Source organism: Cicer arietinum, chromosome 5, assembly GCF_000331145.2.
Source record: "Cicer arietinum cultivar CDC Frontier isolate Library 1 chromosome 5, Cicar.CDCFrontier_v2.0, whole genome shotgun sequence".
Taxonomy (NCBI): domain Eukaryota; kingdom Viridiplantae; phylum Streptophyta; class Magnoliopsida; order Fabales; family Fabaceae; genus Cicer; species Cicer arietinum.
The window spans coordinates 57,332,941-57,350,144 of NC_021164.2; the positions used below are offsets into that span (position 1 = coordinate 57,332,941).

The 17,204-nt window shown below is 30.8% G+C and overlaps 3 protein-coding genes across 3 annotated transcripts; all 3 read right to left on the reverse strand.

The window, feature by feature from the left end:
• Positions 1–938: 938 nt before the first annotated feature.
• On the reverse strand, positions 939–4,407 carry LOC101506426 (cation/H(+) antiporter 15-like). Its single transcript, XM_012715842.3, has 3 exons — positions 4,032–4,407; positions 2,263–3,267; positions 939–2,186 (listed from the first exon to the last, which is right to left on the reverse strand). Exons 1-3 carry the CDS (start codon positions 4,281–4,283, stop codon positions 1,041–1,043), a joined length of 2,403 nt encoding a protein of 800 aa, XP_012571296.1. The 5' UTR covers positions 4,284–4,407; the 3' UTR covers positions 939–1,040.
• An 836-nt stretch (positions 4,408–5,243) lies between these two features.
• On the reverse strand, positions 5,244–7,188 carry LOC101506752 (uncharacterized). Its single transcript, XM_004500390.4, has one exon. The coding sequence runs from the start codon at positions 6,972–6,974 to the stop codon at positions 5,496–5,498; it is 1,479 nt and encodes a 492-aa protein (XP_004500447.1). The 5' UTR covers positions 6,975–7,188; the 3' UTR covers positions 5,244–5,495.
• Positions 7,189–9,778: 2,590 nt separating this feature from the next.
• LOC101492326 (probable WRKY transcription factor 26) lies at positions 9,779–13,324 on the reverse strand. Its single transcript, XM_004500270.4, has 5 exons — positions 12,937–13,324; positions 12,675–12,821; positions 11,985–12,541; positions 11,591–11,755; positions 9,779–10,401 (listed from the first exon to the last, which is right to left on the reverse strand). The coding sequence occupies exons 1-5, from the start codon at positions 13,195–13,197 to the stop codon at positions 10,023–10,025; spliced, it is 1,509 nt and encodes a 502-aa protein (XP_004500327.1). The 5' UTR covers positions 13,198–13,324; the 3' UTR covers positions 9,779–10,022.
• Between the last annotated feature and the right edge of the window lie 3,880 nt (positions 13,325–17,204).

Below are 17,204 nucleotides of genomic sequence, written 5' to 3' on the forward strand. Positions count from 1 at the left end.
AATGTCGTAACAACATAATGCAAATGCTCATTTGTTTTAAAGTCTTCAAACCATACTCCTTAAACTCTACCTCAGTTGCCAAATGCATAAATAAGTAGATTTAAAGTTTTGTTATGGATTTCAAACACACATTTTATAGATATATGAATTAATTATATATATTTATTTATGGATTTCAAACAGATATTTTACAGTATATGAGTTAATTATATATATTTAGACTAAATAAAAATATTACTATCTTTTACAAAATATATAATTATAATGACTAAACAATAAATAAATATATATATATATATATATATATATATATAATTTAACTACTTTCATCTTTCGTATGATTGAACATTCAATTCTTTACAAAATTTATGATAAAACATATTTCAATGTTGAGTTGTCACATGCAAAAACAAAACTAACTTTAGAATAATTGGATACACAAAATATTTATAGAATTAGAAGATTTTATGAGGGATTAATAAAAATAATAGTATTATCAAAATGATTTTTTATTTTCTTGTGCGACCCCATTAGTTATATATATTGGATCAGCCAATGCTCACGATTAATTTATTAACTTTATATATTGTAAAACTAATCCTGTAAGATAATATGAGATATAAAATTGATTTTGTAGCTTGTGAATGAAGTGATAACAAAGTTGTTGATTTGATCACCACTCAACAAAATACTAACAATAATAATACTACTAATTATTAACGTTGATTATTGCAACCACAAAGAAATCTCTTAAGGCAACTAAGATCTATTTAAAAGGTTGATTTCTCGTGATATACAATTTTCGAAGGCCCTTGCTAGAGATCGAATCCGAGATCAAATAGTGAAGGGCGTAACTATTTCCAATGTCCTCGATTCTTAAGGCATGCGGGTTTTAGCACTCATCAAGATGCCTCATAGGTTAAATCATAACTAGAAAGGGAAACAAAGAAGAGAATAAAGCAAATTTGGAAGTTCTTAAAATACCATGATCTATATAAAAAAATACTAAGTCTATACATAAAGATTGTTGATGTAAAATCCTAAACATTGCTATTATTTACTCTTCTCAAGTGTGTAGATTCCTCTGGATCACGTGACCCCCAAAATCTAATTTGTTGTTGCACAACCAAAATTGATGTTTTAGCTCCAATATTTAAAGATGCAAGAATCTCTCCTACAGTTCCCAATTCACCATGCTTCCATTTTCTAAGTTCAGACATTAACTGTGAATCTTCATGCCTTCTACCAACCATGACAAGGTCATAAAAACTCTCCATGTATTCAATAACTGAAAGAACATCTCTTCCATTCATTACATTCTCTTCTCTGTAAGAAACTCTATCATTCCGAAAAGCACTTAGTCTAAACTCACTTAATATTTGAGTATCAAGCCTTTTGCTTCTATCAGTTCCACCAACAATATTTTTGGACGATGAAAAATGAAAGAGAGTAACATTTACATTAGGTTGATCCAACATACGTTTCGCGTATGCAAGTGATTCTCTATCGTCCGCGCCTCCAAAGAAAAACACGGCAACTAGATATGTTGATTCATTCAAATAGCCACACCAGAATTTCTTCTGATTGCCTCGGTCGATTAGGACACCGACCGAACAAGGAGCTTTGTCAAGAACATTTTTATTGAGTTGCTTGAAGGCGAAAGATGACTCGGCCATGCCTCCAATTATCCATTGTTTATGGAATGGTATGATTATGAATGTTGTTCTTTTTTCAAGTGCTAAGTAGCATACATCATTGTGCATTGTAGCATATGGTGAGATACCTTTATAGCAATGCAATGTGACTTTTCCTCTATAAGCATCTTCAAATTTGCTGAATGAGTTGAAGATTTTTTCGCTAGGCTTTTCGCGCGGTATATGTGCAACAAGAACAGAAGAAGCTCTTCCTACAAGCTTAACAAGCTGTAGTACAACTAAGTCGATGCGGGTTGTTTCTGTCGGATTTGAAGCTGAGAGGAGGTTCAAAATAGCTAACACATTATCTTGTTTGTGAATGCAAGCTAGTATTCGGAATTCTTGATCACTTTGGTGATGCAAGATTGTCCTCCTTTTGTAAGCAAGAAACCTCCTTGAAGGATCATATAGAGCTCTCACAATAGGTGACACAATGCCGGTTACAAGAACTAATGTAAGAACCATAATTGCAAACAATTCATCATTCATAACCTGCAATTCAGATGAGTCTCATTTTCAAATAAACTCAATTTTGTAACATGAATGAAAATAAAGTAAAGTTACTTACATTTGTCAATCTCAAGTTGATCAAAAGTGCCAATTCAACAGTGCCTTTGCAGTTCATAATAAGACCAAGAGAAAGTGCATCTCTCAATGGCATCCTAGAGAAAAGTAGAGGCAATAAAGCCCCTATAATTTTACCAAAAATTGAAATGAAAATAATCAACTCAATGATTCCCACATTCTTCATCTTTTGTATAGCAAAAACATCTGTCCTCAATCCAACAATAACAAAAAGGTTAGGTAAAAGCACTACTGAAACAAAATACTCAAGTTTATCTACCAATGCTGCTCCTAATGGAGGACCATCAGGTATAGCTAGTCCTACCAGAAAAGATACAATGATTGCATCTATGCCAATGACTTCACCAATGAATCCACAGAATATTACTGTTATAAGAGTTACACAAATGTAAATTTCTTGAACAGGTTTTCCCTCTGGTGTGTGTTGAATAGCCCATAATGCAGCTGGATGAACAACAAACACTATGAACAAAATAAGAAGAGTTGTGGAAAAAAGTGATCCAATTGTTACTCCTATTGACTTTGTGGAGGATAGTTTAACAGCATACTTTATTGACAATACTAAACTGAAGCATACGTCGCATACTAGCGAAGCCGACGAAGCCAACCGTCCGATTTCTGAATTGAGAATCTGGAGTTCGGCAAGAAGGCAAGAAATTACTGGAAAGGCTGTGACACATTGAATTTCTACCACAGCAGTAAGCACCATGGAAATATCTTCATCCAATGATGCAAAGTGACTTAAGATTGAAGCAACGATTCCGCCAAGTGAGTAAGGAATAAAGAAGCATAAAATTCCAACGGCAAATGTCTTTTTACCTGATCTGAAAATGATGGTTGGATCTATCTTTACCCCAAGTAAGAAAATGAATAACATGAAACCAAAAAATGCTAATGTGTCAAGAACGTTTCTTCCTTTTATTGGGAAAAAATTGTTGGCAAATGCTGAGCTGTGTCCAAGAATTGAAGGACCTAGTGTCACACCACCCTAGTGAAAATCAAAACATTATATATCATTAGTCATTCATTCTCATTATATCATAAACCAACAAAGAAGTAAGTGTTATGCAGCCAGGTTATATACTAATTACCAATGATCATAACAAAAACAACAAAGTCAAAATATCTAGCCACAAAATAAAAAGTAGCAAATAAAACAGCCCATTCATTATTAATTTGTATGAATTTAGTATCAACTAAGTGGTGCACTGACGTCTCGTAAGCCTAACTCAAATATAAAAGCTCCAGAGAAATCTGATATATTAAGGCGCAAATTGAAATTCGCATTGTTCCTCCTCCACACATTTAGTGTATGAGTTTCGCCACTAAAACTCTAAAAAAGAGTGGTGCACTATAGTATTGCTAGTTCTGTGTTTATAGGGCCTTTTGAACACTCTACCATACTACTTTAAGCTATTAAATCAAATAGAAAATTTTCAATGGACATAATAATCTCTCACAAAATTTATATAATGAGTTTCCAAACTAACACAATATTCTATACATATAATGAAAATCCAATACCAAAATAGCATCTTAACATGAAAATCAAGGTTGTTTTTTTAAAACGAATTGGCGACAACTATTTGGGCCACGACATCAAGGTTTTTGATGTTTGCGCGAATGTAACAGACTACAATGGAGACAATATCAACCACATTTAACCACGATTCTCTATATTATCAACGATTAGGACGCTACTGCAAAATTAAAATCTCAATTATAAAAAAGATAAAAATCTTGAAAGCTTACAAGAATGTTAGAAACAAAAGAGGGTTGACCAAAAGGCTTGAGAATAAGGCAACTAAAGCGTGTGAAAATGAACATGAGAAAAATCTGGATCATGAAGAGAGGGACAGAAAATTCAAGTGGGTTATCACCAAACCAATATCCCCTAGAATTGATATGATTAACTGTATGACAAACAAAGGAACCACCAAACTGTGACTCTGTTCCATCAGGTGCAGAATTGCTAATGAGATTGTCTTGGCCTAACTCCATCATGGATGGAGCAAGAAAGAGAGTGTGGTTGAGAGATTTTGAGGGAAAAGAAGGAAGAGAGTGGAAAATAACACAAAACCCATTTGGAGAGGAGAATTGTGATGTTGGATGGATGAGATGTAGAGAGACCGTTATTGGTTCCCTCTTATACGTTACCATTGCTTTCATTTGACCATATATTTTCATTACATCACCTACATTTGACATGTTTTTCTTGTCCATCATTTTGAAAAATAATAATAAGTCCTTATAAATTCAATAAATTAACAACACTTAATTAATAGGATTTTTCTAGCTTCCAATGTCAACATAGATTTGTGCAGTGAGCCACATAATACTTTATTATTATATTTTACCAGTTTTTAGTTTCCAAGTTTTTACTAAAAAAAGTATTTTATTTTCCCAATTTGAGATATGTTAAATAAAATCAAGACATAAGAATAACGAGACTACAAGATAATTTAGAATTCACAAGGTAATTGCCATAGGGAGCTATGATTTAAATATCTGATATAGAATAATAAAATTTCCATTAACATTACCTATGATTAACAATATTTCATATCAGCCCACCAACTTTTGTGGGATCATATCGTCCATTTAACGTGTCCACATTTTCAATGGTAATCTGAGTTCAAACCCAAAATTTGTACTTTGCATGTGTGAATTCACTAATGGTATTTAAAAAAATCATCATCCACTTAATGTTAATTGATTTTTTCTTTCTTTTGTTTGTGTTTCTTGTTCTAACCTCAAATTTTACCACAAAAGAATAGAGTGCAGATACATTTTTAGCCGCACCAAATACAGCAAATAAGAATTTGTTAACATCAGAGACTCATCTTTTGTAAAGGTTATAATATACTGTTTGCCGCAATGACCATATTTTCCTTCAGTTTGGTAAGCCTCACGGTTAATGTTATCAGAAATGACAGTTACACATAATGTAGTACAACATTCATATCATCAAAATTTGTTAGAAAAATGCAGTAACCCAGCTTCAACTAGCAGCTAGATTAAACAAAATCTTTCATTCATGAAACTCTTCATCTGCATTGATAAGTGATAACAATGGTAAGAAAAAATCTATAAAAGAATCAATTTAATCGTATAAAATCCTATACTGTAGAAAACAATTAAAAAAAAATACCTATACAAAAAATGTAAGCAAAGCATGAAAAAAATACAACACAAATTTGTTATGGATTGATATTGTCACCACCACTGATGCACAAGAACTCCAATATCTCTAAGTGAAGTAAACAAATCCAAACATTCAGAATATGTTTTCTGAAACTTAGCACTTCTCTGACCAGGACAACATCTCTGCCACCTATTATAATGACATTCAAGAAAAAGCTCATCAATCAAACAAATAGCCCCAGTTTGAATCAACCTTGGTATCAAATGAAATTCAGTTCCTTCCACATCCATTTTTACAACCACAAAATCCTTACTTGTAACAACACTCTTTAACCAATCAGCAAAATCAAAACCTTGAATCTTATCCTTATCACCCATATGACTAGAAGATGTTTGAACAGGGTTAATCCTACCCATTCCTCTACCTTTCATCGTGATTTTCTTACTTGGGTCTCTTGTAATCTCAAAGAACAATGTTTCATTCCTAACCCAAGCTGCATATGGCAACAAAGTCACACCTTTTTTTGTTCTATACTCTTCATGAAATGTTTTATCAGCTTCAATTGCATAAACCTCAAATGTTTTGTTCTGTTTTGGGTATTGTTTCTTGAACCAGCTTCCAATGCTGGAACCATAGCTTCTAGCTCCAATATCAACATACACATATTTATTCTTGAAACTTATGCCAACTAAGGAAGTTAAGTACTTTATGTTCTTCAAATTTCTTTTCAGTGCAATCCATGGTTTTAATGGTTCTTCTAATATCAATGACTCTGCTGTTTTAACTATTTCACGTTTGTACCCTGGAACAGTGCATTTATTTACCGAATTGCCGCTTGGGGGTGAATCTAGGGTTTTGAATTCTGGTCTTTTCTTCTTCATCAAAATTTCAAGAACTGTAGATGAATCAACACCGTTGATCTCTCTTGTTCTGATTAACTCACAGCAATTGAACAGTTCGAGGAATGAATTGAAATCGTATGCGTCTCTTGTTGCAGTGTGAACCGCTACGAATCCGCCGGGTCGGAGAGTCCGGCAAATCTCGGTGGCGAATTCCACCGGCTTAGGGGAATCTTCTAAGCCACCTTTGCCTGAGAATTCAAAGTCGAAGGAATCGCCGGGGAAAGGGTGCCGGTGGCCTTCTCCTTGGACGATCAGCGGCGGAGACGGTTTCTTGAAGATTCCGACGGAATCAACGACGCCGATTTCTTTCAATGCTAAGACATCTTCTCCAGTGGGAGTGTCAATGCAGAGAGCTTTGAAATTCGGTGAGAGTGAACCCTCCGCGATCAGATCCTGGAAAATAGAGGCATAGTATTCGACGGAACGGCGCCAATTCTTGCCGGAAAATGAATCTCCGGAGTCGGAAATGTGAGAGGGAGCGGTGAGATTGAGATTTTCGGAGAAAAAACAGAAATCTGAGGAGTCGCATGATCCGCCGCGGACGGTGACGATGATGGCGAATCGTGCGGCTAAGATGAGAACCGCGAAGGAAAATATGCGTACAAAAATGTTCCTTAGGAAACTGTGTTTCACCATGGGCGACTCCATGGATTGTTAAGCAAGAAACCAAAGAGAAGAAAAAAGAAACGTTCTCAGGGCGGGGGGTAAGTTTTGAGAATTGAAACTAGTTTGGAGGGTACAAAGGGAAATTCACGTGCCCCGCCACGCTTGTATAAGTATAAGGTGTGGAGATGAAGAGTAGTATTTACTCTAGTGATAGTTGTTCTGCCAAAGTGCCATTCAGTTGATGTGGAATAACAAAAATACCATTATAGAGCCGTTGGTATTTTCTTGATGGTTCATTTGTGGGTCCAAGTTTTTTAAAGGAAAAGGTTCAATCTGACACCTGGTACCCGCATATGTGGCATAAATAATTGAAATAAATAATTAAAATGAAATAAAATATTGTTAATGTAATAAAAAAATAATAATAAAATTTGAAAAATGAATTAAAATTATAATAATAAAATGAAATAAAAAAATACAATTGTTTATGCGATCTCTTAACTTAATTTCATATAACACTTTAGTCATTTATCTTTTTTTTTTCTTTTCTAATTTGATAATTTATTTAATTTTATTACAAAAATTCAAAATTATAAAGAATAAAAAATGTGAGTTTATTTGAAGGTTTTGAATTATAAATTTGATGAAATTTGCATTATATTAAAGATTATAATTAATTTTATGAGTTTTGTTTAAAAATTTTGATAAATTTTTGTAAAAAAAAATATAACATTATTAATATTTTAAAACATAAAAGATGAAATTGTTTACTTAAAATTAAATAAAGGACCAAATCGAGAAAAAATAAATAAATAAATAAATAAATAAAGGACATAATTGTTATTAAAAGGAACAATTATGCACACACAAAAAAAACAATATTAACGTGGTTGAGTAGATATGTCAAAATAAATAACATCTTATATTATTTTAACAATTCACTCTTATTTTCTCATTAAATTAACTCTTAATATTATTTTGTTAACAATTATGTCCTATTTTTTCTCTGAATATAATAAATAATAATAATAATAATAATAATTTAATAAATTTTAAATTGATTTTATTTTTTTAGATATTGGTGTTCAACAAAACTTCAAAATATTATATAATTTAACAAATTAGTTGCACACAACAAAATGACAAATAGTGCTGAAAATGAATTTAAAAGTATTTTCCTTTATTCAAACATTTAGACAATACAAATAAATACATATGAGTATTGTTGCACTCGTAGTTCTTTATGACATCAATATTAATTGTCTATCCTGCAACCTTTGATTACCCCTTGTGTGTTTGTAACTACCCATAAGCACTTGTTTAAGTCTTAAAAAAGGTGATTGTTTATCTACCTTTAAATGTTTATCTAGTGGATTTAGTTTCAAGTACTGTTTTTCATTTAATTTTAACTACCGAAAGTTATATTTCGAAACATTTCTATTACTTGAGGTGCGGGGCATCTGCCTTAAAAAAATTGTGAAAATGAACCACGAGCACAGACGTTGTCAATTGTGTGCTACTCGGTCCATTGAATAATTATGTCATCTATAGCTACAGAGTATATAAGATTTTCATCATATAATAATTCTAGTATACCAAAAAGTGCCACATTATTTGGAAATTAGGCTAAGGATAATCTATAACCCACACTCTCCAATTCATTAAAATGTCTTTTTATGAAGGATAAAATTGTTATAACTCCCAAAAGACTAAAAACAGACAATATTTAATATCAAAACATTGGTGTTACCACCATAAAGGCTAATATATTAGGTCACACAAAATCCAAAACAAACTATATCTAAAACACGTGCTACTAAAGACTTGAAGTTCAAACACTAATTACTAGCGCATCATTCATAATAAATTTTATTCGTACCATCTCTAGCTAGTTTCTAGTTTGATCTATTTCTACTACATTTTAGACAACAACAAAAATATAATAAAATATTAATTTTTATAATATCCGAAATCTAACTCATCTAATTTTCTTTAATAAAAAAGTTATAAAATATTTATCATTAGATGGATAATTAAAATAATTGGCTCACATAGAAAGCTTGCACGACAAGATAAGCTACAGCTCATAGCCTTATATCATAGTAGGAACCACCCCTTATAGCATTCACACCATGTACAATGAATCAGGACGAGGAGAAATCTTCCAGATATAGTTTGATCACATCACTTGGATAGCGATATAACCGATTAATTATATAGGTAAGAACAACGATATTCTTTCTTTTGTTTTTCTTTGAGCAGAATGATATTTTTCTATAAAGTGAACAACTTTTTTTTTTTTAGAAAAAGAAAAAAACAAAGCATTCTCATTACCATTAATGTGAACAACTTATTAAGTTTAATTTTGTAAAAAGAAAAACCATAAATCATTTATTTCAATCACTTTAAATGAACCAAATTCAAAAATAAATAAAAATTATAGTTGACCTTCACCACCTTGCCCAACAAGTAATTCATCCCCAGCTCCCCATGTTTGATTTGTTTGTATGCATGTATGACCCACAAATATATATTATGCAAAAACAAGTGACAACATATTAATCTCCAATCAGCAAAGCTACCTCCTCAACACGTTTCCCATTATATAGATTGATGTCACCTATTTTTCGATTGTATAAAGTTAAACATTGTTTATAAATAAATAAAATACTATATTGATTTGTCGGTCAAGTTATTAATTTCTTGATAATCAATTTTGTTTCGTACTTTAAATAAAAATAAAAATGTGAGAAATAAGACATTAATTGTCGAAAGACAAGTTTCCTAAAACAAAGGCGTGTAATTTTTTTTAACAATGAAAGGCATGCATGTAATTTGACACCAAATTATAAAATTCTGTAATAATAATAAAAAATATTACAAACATATCATCATCATATAATTAACTTACAACAATTGTTAAATATACAAGTATACAAACCCTGTAGGTGTGAAAATATACAATAAAAAATGCAATAAATGGAATAAACTCATCTTATTAGTCATAAGTATATGCATGTAAAATCCTAAGCCAGCCCCTCTAAAAAATTCCAATCATCCAAAACTATGCAAAGAAAAAAAACAATTCCTTCAAGATAGCAAAGATTCAAAAAACGAGTCATCTTCTGTAGGCTCCTCCTTAGCTCTACCTCTAACAATATTAACACGTTGTTGATTCGTATTCATGTAAGAATGATTCATTGGGAATGATCCATTAAAGCTTCCTTGGTTGAAGAATCCATTATTAATAAGTGAATTATTGATCATGGCATTGTTAGCATGTATGGTATTATTATTAGTTGGCATTGGTATTGGTTTGTTGATAGAGTGGTTGCCACTGCCACGTGGCGCAGGAACATCATGATTGTGTTTTCCTTCATATGTTGTGATCACTGCTCTTAGGTCTTGTGAGGCTCGTTCCACGTGCTTTCTCACAGGACATCCTGGGTTTGTGCACTTGTAGTAACTCCTATATTATATTAATATTCACAAAATTATTACACAAATTAAAGTAAAATAAAACATTGGGAAAAATCTTTAGTCTAATTAAGACATCACATGGCATGGCATAGAAGATTTGAATCGCATCCCATGCATGCATGAGAGACTTATTGAGGGTTGCCAAATTTGACCAATAAGAAAACTAAGACACGATTTGCAAAAGTCTTAGAGTTTTTGGTCTATTCAACTCAACATATGGGTTGATAATGTAGGTAGTACTATCATAAATGATATATATTAGATTGTATTTAATATCATTTTCAATTTTTTGGACTTGACTAATCGCTAACCTAACTTGTAAGGTGGAGATAATTTAAATTTATAAACTTTATGAAGGCTATATTTCTATAACCAAAGTGGTACTTCTTATAATTTTCCTTCTTATTTTGAATGTTTTTCCATATTTCATATAAATTATCGCAATCAATCATATCTACAGAGAGAAAAATTGTAGTCTTGCAAATATAAATTGAGTGTTAATTTAGAACTTAATTTTATTCCTTTGCAGCCAAAGCCTATCCTCGAAGAAGATTTAAGAGAAGTTTAATTTTATTTTCTCACTTTACTAGCTAGTTTTTCTATAATTTTCTATGTTTATAAATAAATAAAAAAGGCAAAGTGCAAGAATGCTATATTAGATTTACAACAAAGAGGTACACTATTGTTACCTACTCCCATCAGTTTTAAATATATACAAAAAATAATTTCTGGTATTTAAAATAGTAAGTAACCTTGTTTAATTTTCTTAATGCAATCAACAAATTAAATATTATAATTTCCAAAATGTTTTTCGTAAATGTTTGTTTCACAGGAATCAAAGATATTAAAAATAAAAATCTAAACTAGTTGAAATGTATATACTCTAAGAAAAATATCATGAAATAAGTATAATTAACTAAATTTTGATTATATTTTGATCTTCAAAGTAGAGTTGTCACACATTTAAACCTTTAAATAAAAGTATTAGATTGCATACTAATATTTATTTTGATCTCAATTATTAAAAAAAGAAATCAATAAAAATGAATTTATTCAATTAATTTAAATTATAAATCAAATATATCAATTTTTATTCTCTATTTCTTTTATATAGTATATATTAACATTGTAAGAGTCATTAAAAGTGAAAGAGGATAAAAAGGGTGGTTAAATTTTACCTTGGATTTGGATTTCCCTTTACAACTTTCTGCCCATATTTCCTCCATCTATAGCCATCATCAAGAATATCAATGTCACTTGTTGTCTGAACCACAACTCTAGGTTCCCTCACTGTTCTGTTTCCAACTCCTCCTGATATCCCCTCATTCTCACCTTCTATCCTCCTGAAATATTCATTATTAAATTCAAAATTAACATATCAAATTAAATAAACCAACAAATATTCATCATGTCAAAACCACACAATTTAAAAATAATTAAACACATAGTCATGATTCATTAGTTTAATATCTGACTTTTCTGTATGGAAGAACATTTGTTATGAAAGATCAATTTCTTAAATAGATCTTTGTACATCGAAGAATACAACCAAAAAAATAATTAAAAACTCACCATCTTTTTGCATCAGGTTCATCTTCATGATCTCCTACTGATACATGTGAACTCTGCTCAAAATCATCATCTCCTCCCATCGATATCGACGAGTTATCCGGTGTAGCAACCAAATCGATTTGTATCTCACTACTAAAATGATTTGAAGAAGGATTTGCAAGTGATGTTGAATTATTATTCCTCTTGTTAGCTTGAGGCTTAGGATGATTATGATTACCTTTATAAACAATTTCAGTAATTTGTCCATCTAAAGACCTCTTCTCAACTTTTTTCTTTGTTGGACAATTTGGATATGTGCATTTGTAATAGCTTCTTGGATTTTCACTTCCTTTCACTTGTTTTTGTCCATATTTTCTCCAATTATATCCATCATCTGATCTTCTACTAAGTGTTTGAACTTGTTGCTGTGGTTGTTGATTGTAATTTTTATAATTTGATTGTGAATTTCTTTTGTGGTTATTCTCTGGTGGAATAAAACTCTGTATTGAAGAAGAGTTTTCTGTTTTCACCATAGAAGAAAAACCATCTTGTTTATTTGTTTCCTCGTAACTCCATCCCTGTTTTTATACAAGAAAGTTTGAAACATGTGTCAAATAATTGAATTTCAACTATTTAATAAAAGCAAGAGAAAGAAACACTATAAATATCATAATCATATTAGATTCTAACATATTGAAATTGGTTACTCACGGTTAAAGATTGAAGCTCGGGTTTAGTTTGGAAGGAGAAATTTGCATCTTCTGCTTTGATATTGTGCTGTTTTTCCCCATAATTGTTTTTCCAATTGAATCCTTGATTATTATTAGCAAATGAACCAGTTGTTGGAGATGGAAAAATCTGAAAGAAAAAAAAAAACAAAAAAAACACAAAGTTTAACTATATCATAAGCAACCAACAACAAACACAAAGATTGTTTAAGATTATTTTAAGCAAAATTTGTGGTGAGACTTACATGAGAAGAGTTAAGGAGAACAGGAGAGTCAAGAAGTTCGGAAAGGGAGAAGCCAGGAGGGATAGAAAAGTAAGAAGAAGGAGAAAAGAGAGAAGTGGGAGAGAGAGGGAGAGATGGGGGAGGTATGGATTTGAACTTGGGGACACCTGACCCTGTTTGATCAGACAACACGTGATGATGATGAAGAAGAAGCTTTTCGGTGTCTCCGAGGTTTTGGTGGGTGGGAGAATTAAGGATATCAGAGAAGGAAGAGGAGGTCATTGAATAATAATGGAGATGATGAAGTTGAGAATAGAATTAAAAATGAAAATGAAAGTGTTTTTGTTTTATCAACAAAAACATAAATGGAAGGGGGTTGGTTGGTTTAATAAGGTGATCGAAAAAGGAAGGAGAGAAGAAAATGAGTACGTTTATAGAAATATATTAAGGATAAGAAGATATTTCTGCGAATGTAAAAAATGAAGAAATTGTGGGTCAGAGGTTGTGGGTTTGACTGGATGGCGGCTCACACACACTTAGATTTATTTTAATAGTATCCGTGAAACTGCATCTTTTATTTCTACTAGATACACCTCTTTTATTTTTTGATTATATTTTTGTGGGTAACAAATTTATGCCAGATTTTGGCTTCAATCAAGAGACATTTGTGTTATTATGTGATTGTTAGACTATAATCCATTTCGGCAAGAATCTGTTTTTTCATTTAAAGTCGAAGGATGGCAAAGATTCAGGGTATTTTTTTTCCAATGTCTCATCTTTCAAAAAAATTTACTAATATATTCATTTTTTAAAACTATATATCAATATACTCCTTTTTTTTTTTTTCTTACAAGTCGCCTTAGCAAAAGACGACTTCCTTAAGTAAGTCTGCGTTTGCAAACGCGACTTTCTTAAATAATTTTTCAAAAAAAAAAGTTTAATTTTTTTTCAAATTAAAATATATATATATATATATATATATATATATATATATAATTCATAAAAATACATAAACACAAATTTTAAATTACATAGATTGACTAGAGTTACACGTAACATTTGAACAATGTTTTCGAGTATGATCAGTTAACCGACTTAGTCTGCATTTTTGTGGCACTTTTTCAATTTTTTAATATATATAATTCATTCATAAAAAACAACATCATAAATTTTACAAAAATTACGATAAAATTAATGTCGAAGGTGACCTCCAGTACCACATTGTCGAGGTTTTCTTACATGTGATCAATTTTTTATCGATATCCAGTGATATGATAAGGAAGTGTATCGCCAAATTTGATACCATTTCCACTACATCTACGAAAATAAAGTTCAACGTTAATGAATTAATTAATAGTTTTATAAATATAATATTTACATTTTTACAAACAGAAAATGAGGCTCAATATTACTTATTGGTGCAAGAAATGACATATGGTACCATGCCCAAGTTTGAAGTAGATGTGAACATCCACCGATTGACATAACACCGGGTTCAAATGTACGACACAATTCTCTATAAAGTATTGTCAAGCACGTTGAACCTCAAGTGTACTCTTCCGTACGTGTGAGAAAACTTTAGCAATGTAGTATTGGAGGCCACTTTCAACATTAATTTTATCGTAATTTTTGTAAAATTTGTGATGTTGTTTTTTATGAATGAATTATATTAATTATATATTTTTTTTTAAATTATAAAAGTCTCAAGAAAATGCGGATTTTGTCGATTAACTGGTCATACTCGAAAACATTGTCCAAATATTACAGACAACTCTAGTCAATCTATGTAATTTAAAATAGGAAAGTTTAGAATAGGAAATTCCATAAATAGAAAATTAATTAATATTTTTTAAATAGGAAATTTTCAAAATAAAAAATTTTAGAAATTCTAAAATAGAAATAGGAAATTTTTCGAAATAGAAATAGAAAATTATAAAATAGGAAATTCCAAAAAAAATGATGTAACTATTTTGAAACAAAATTTAAATTTTGAATGTTTGGATAAAATTCCAAATTTTTGAAACTTTCATCTTTTTTGAAAGTTTTGAGATGTAAAATTAAGTTTTGAAAATTTGATTTTTGAAGCTTTCGAAAAAATACATGGTTTGAAAATTCGAAAGTTTTGAAATTTTGCATTTCAAAACTTTTGTTAAAGAAGAAAGCTTCAAAAATATTTTATAAATACAATAAGTTGTATTTCAAATTAACTCAAACTTTCAAAAGTAAACTCATTTTGTATTTCAAAAATTTTATAATCAATCAAAGTTTCAAAATTTTAAAAATTTTCCAATAATGTTTGCTAAAATTTTGAATGTGCGAATGAAAAGAAAAAGTCAACTTTTTATATATAATAAAAAGGGGAACATAGTCTATTTAAGTGCATTGGAGGATGAGAGGTATAGGTGTAGGGGTGACAAGTAGAAAACAAAAACAAAAAAGGTAGTTAATGTGTTTGGCCCCTTAGGTTTTTAATAAAGATGTTAAATCTCGAATTGATTGTTGTGAGATATGAAGTATCATTGTCACGCATGATAGACATAGCGTGCAAGAGAATATTGAGGAATAGTAACATCTATTGAGAATAAAAGAGTTTTCAATGTTGGATGGTTATGCAACAAACTTATTTTAATTTTTCTCTAATTTTAGTATGTTTTTCCTATCATTAAGTTTGAATTACCTTCTCTTTCTTTTTTAGTTTGATAAACCCACTTATGTGGAGGTGTTTTGTTATTATTTGGTTTTTTCCTTATTGTTGAAGGCAATTTGATTATTGTTGTTTTCTAATGCTACTAGGAAGTGTCAGATCTATGCATGATTTATATAGTGATATGATTTTGTTTGCCATCAAGCTTTAAGGATCGTTTTAGGTTGAAAATTTACAGATTTGAGTCAAAATCAGGTTTTGCTGGAGAATGCGATAACCAGAGCTACGACACTCAGAATCGGGCGATTCCAAACAAGGTGAAAGAAGATGTTCTGAAATGCTAGTTAGGTTGTTGAATTGCCGAAAGAAGCTATGTAAAACTTGAGATATGAGCGCATGTTACTGATCGCGTAAACTAGTAACATTTGTGTATTAGGGTTTTGATGTAAAGAAAACTGAATATCATAGTTCAGCAAACAAACTAAGAACATAATAGCCCACATAAGCAAAAAAAAACGCCACAAGGATTAACAACCTTGATAAGTTCAAAATGAATTCTTCCAAGAACTCTAGAGAGCAAAGCTTCACAAAAATAATGTTCAAAATATGCCTTGAATAAAATAAGGGTTTGCCTTTTATAGTGGCACCTTCTTACAAGTTCTCTAAATTTGGCCAAACTCAAGTTTTTATAATTAGACCCAAATTTTCTTACTAATTCAGTCTTCTACTTTAATTAAAACAATATTAAAATTTGATAACACATAGATGCAACATTGATTCCTTAACTACTTCAATTTGGATTAAGCAATTTGCTATCTTGGGCTTCAATTCTTCATGAGTGGGACTTGCTTCAAATAAAGTGGCTATCAAGTTATTTAGAGTATCATTTTCCTTCTTTGATCTTGGTTGTACTTTATATGTTCTCATCATTCTCTCCTTCTTGAAGAAATTCGACCACAAATTTAAGCTATATTATATGGTACATGAAGAAATAATCCAAATAAACCACAAGCTCATCATATCCATTGGGGTTAAATGGAAATTTGGAAAAGTCGCCAAATGTGATAAGTCCGTGAAACAAATTTCCATCTTGAACAATTAACATTTTATCACATTTATGGTAAAGGTAAGAATTTCTAAAGATGGGGATAAAGTTATACCTTATGAAGTTGATATTCATGACCAAATTTACCTTATTCGAATTGAAATTTGGGACAAACAATATGTAACTCTATATTTGCAAGGGCTTCAAAGAAAGTTAAGTCTCATGGACATTCTTTTCTTCACAAAAAAATGGTGACTCAATAATTTCCTTGCAAACATCATTTTGAGGAACCTTTGACGAATCACCTTCAAGCATTAACATTGTTTCATTCACTTCACTCTCTTGTTTAAAGAGACTTTCAATTTTACCATCATCTTTCTTTTTGCTTTTAAAGTCAATGTATTGATGACATTCCTCCTTTAGAGACACTTCTTCAAGTACTTGCACAAGAGAATTATCAAAGTTAGACAAATAGTTGTAGTCAATTTCTTGTCTTTTGTCTCTTAAATGTTTCTCCTCTTCTTCTTTCGTTTCTTTAATTTTCTTTTTCCTTCTCAAGGCTAACTTACTTTTTTTTGTCTTCCTCTTTCTTTTCTTTGA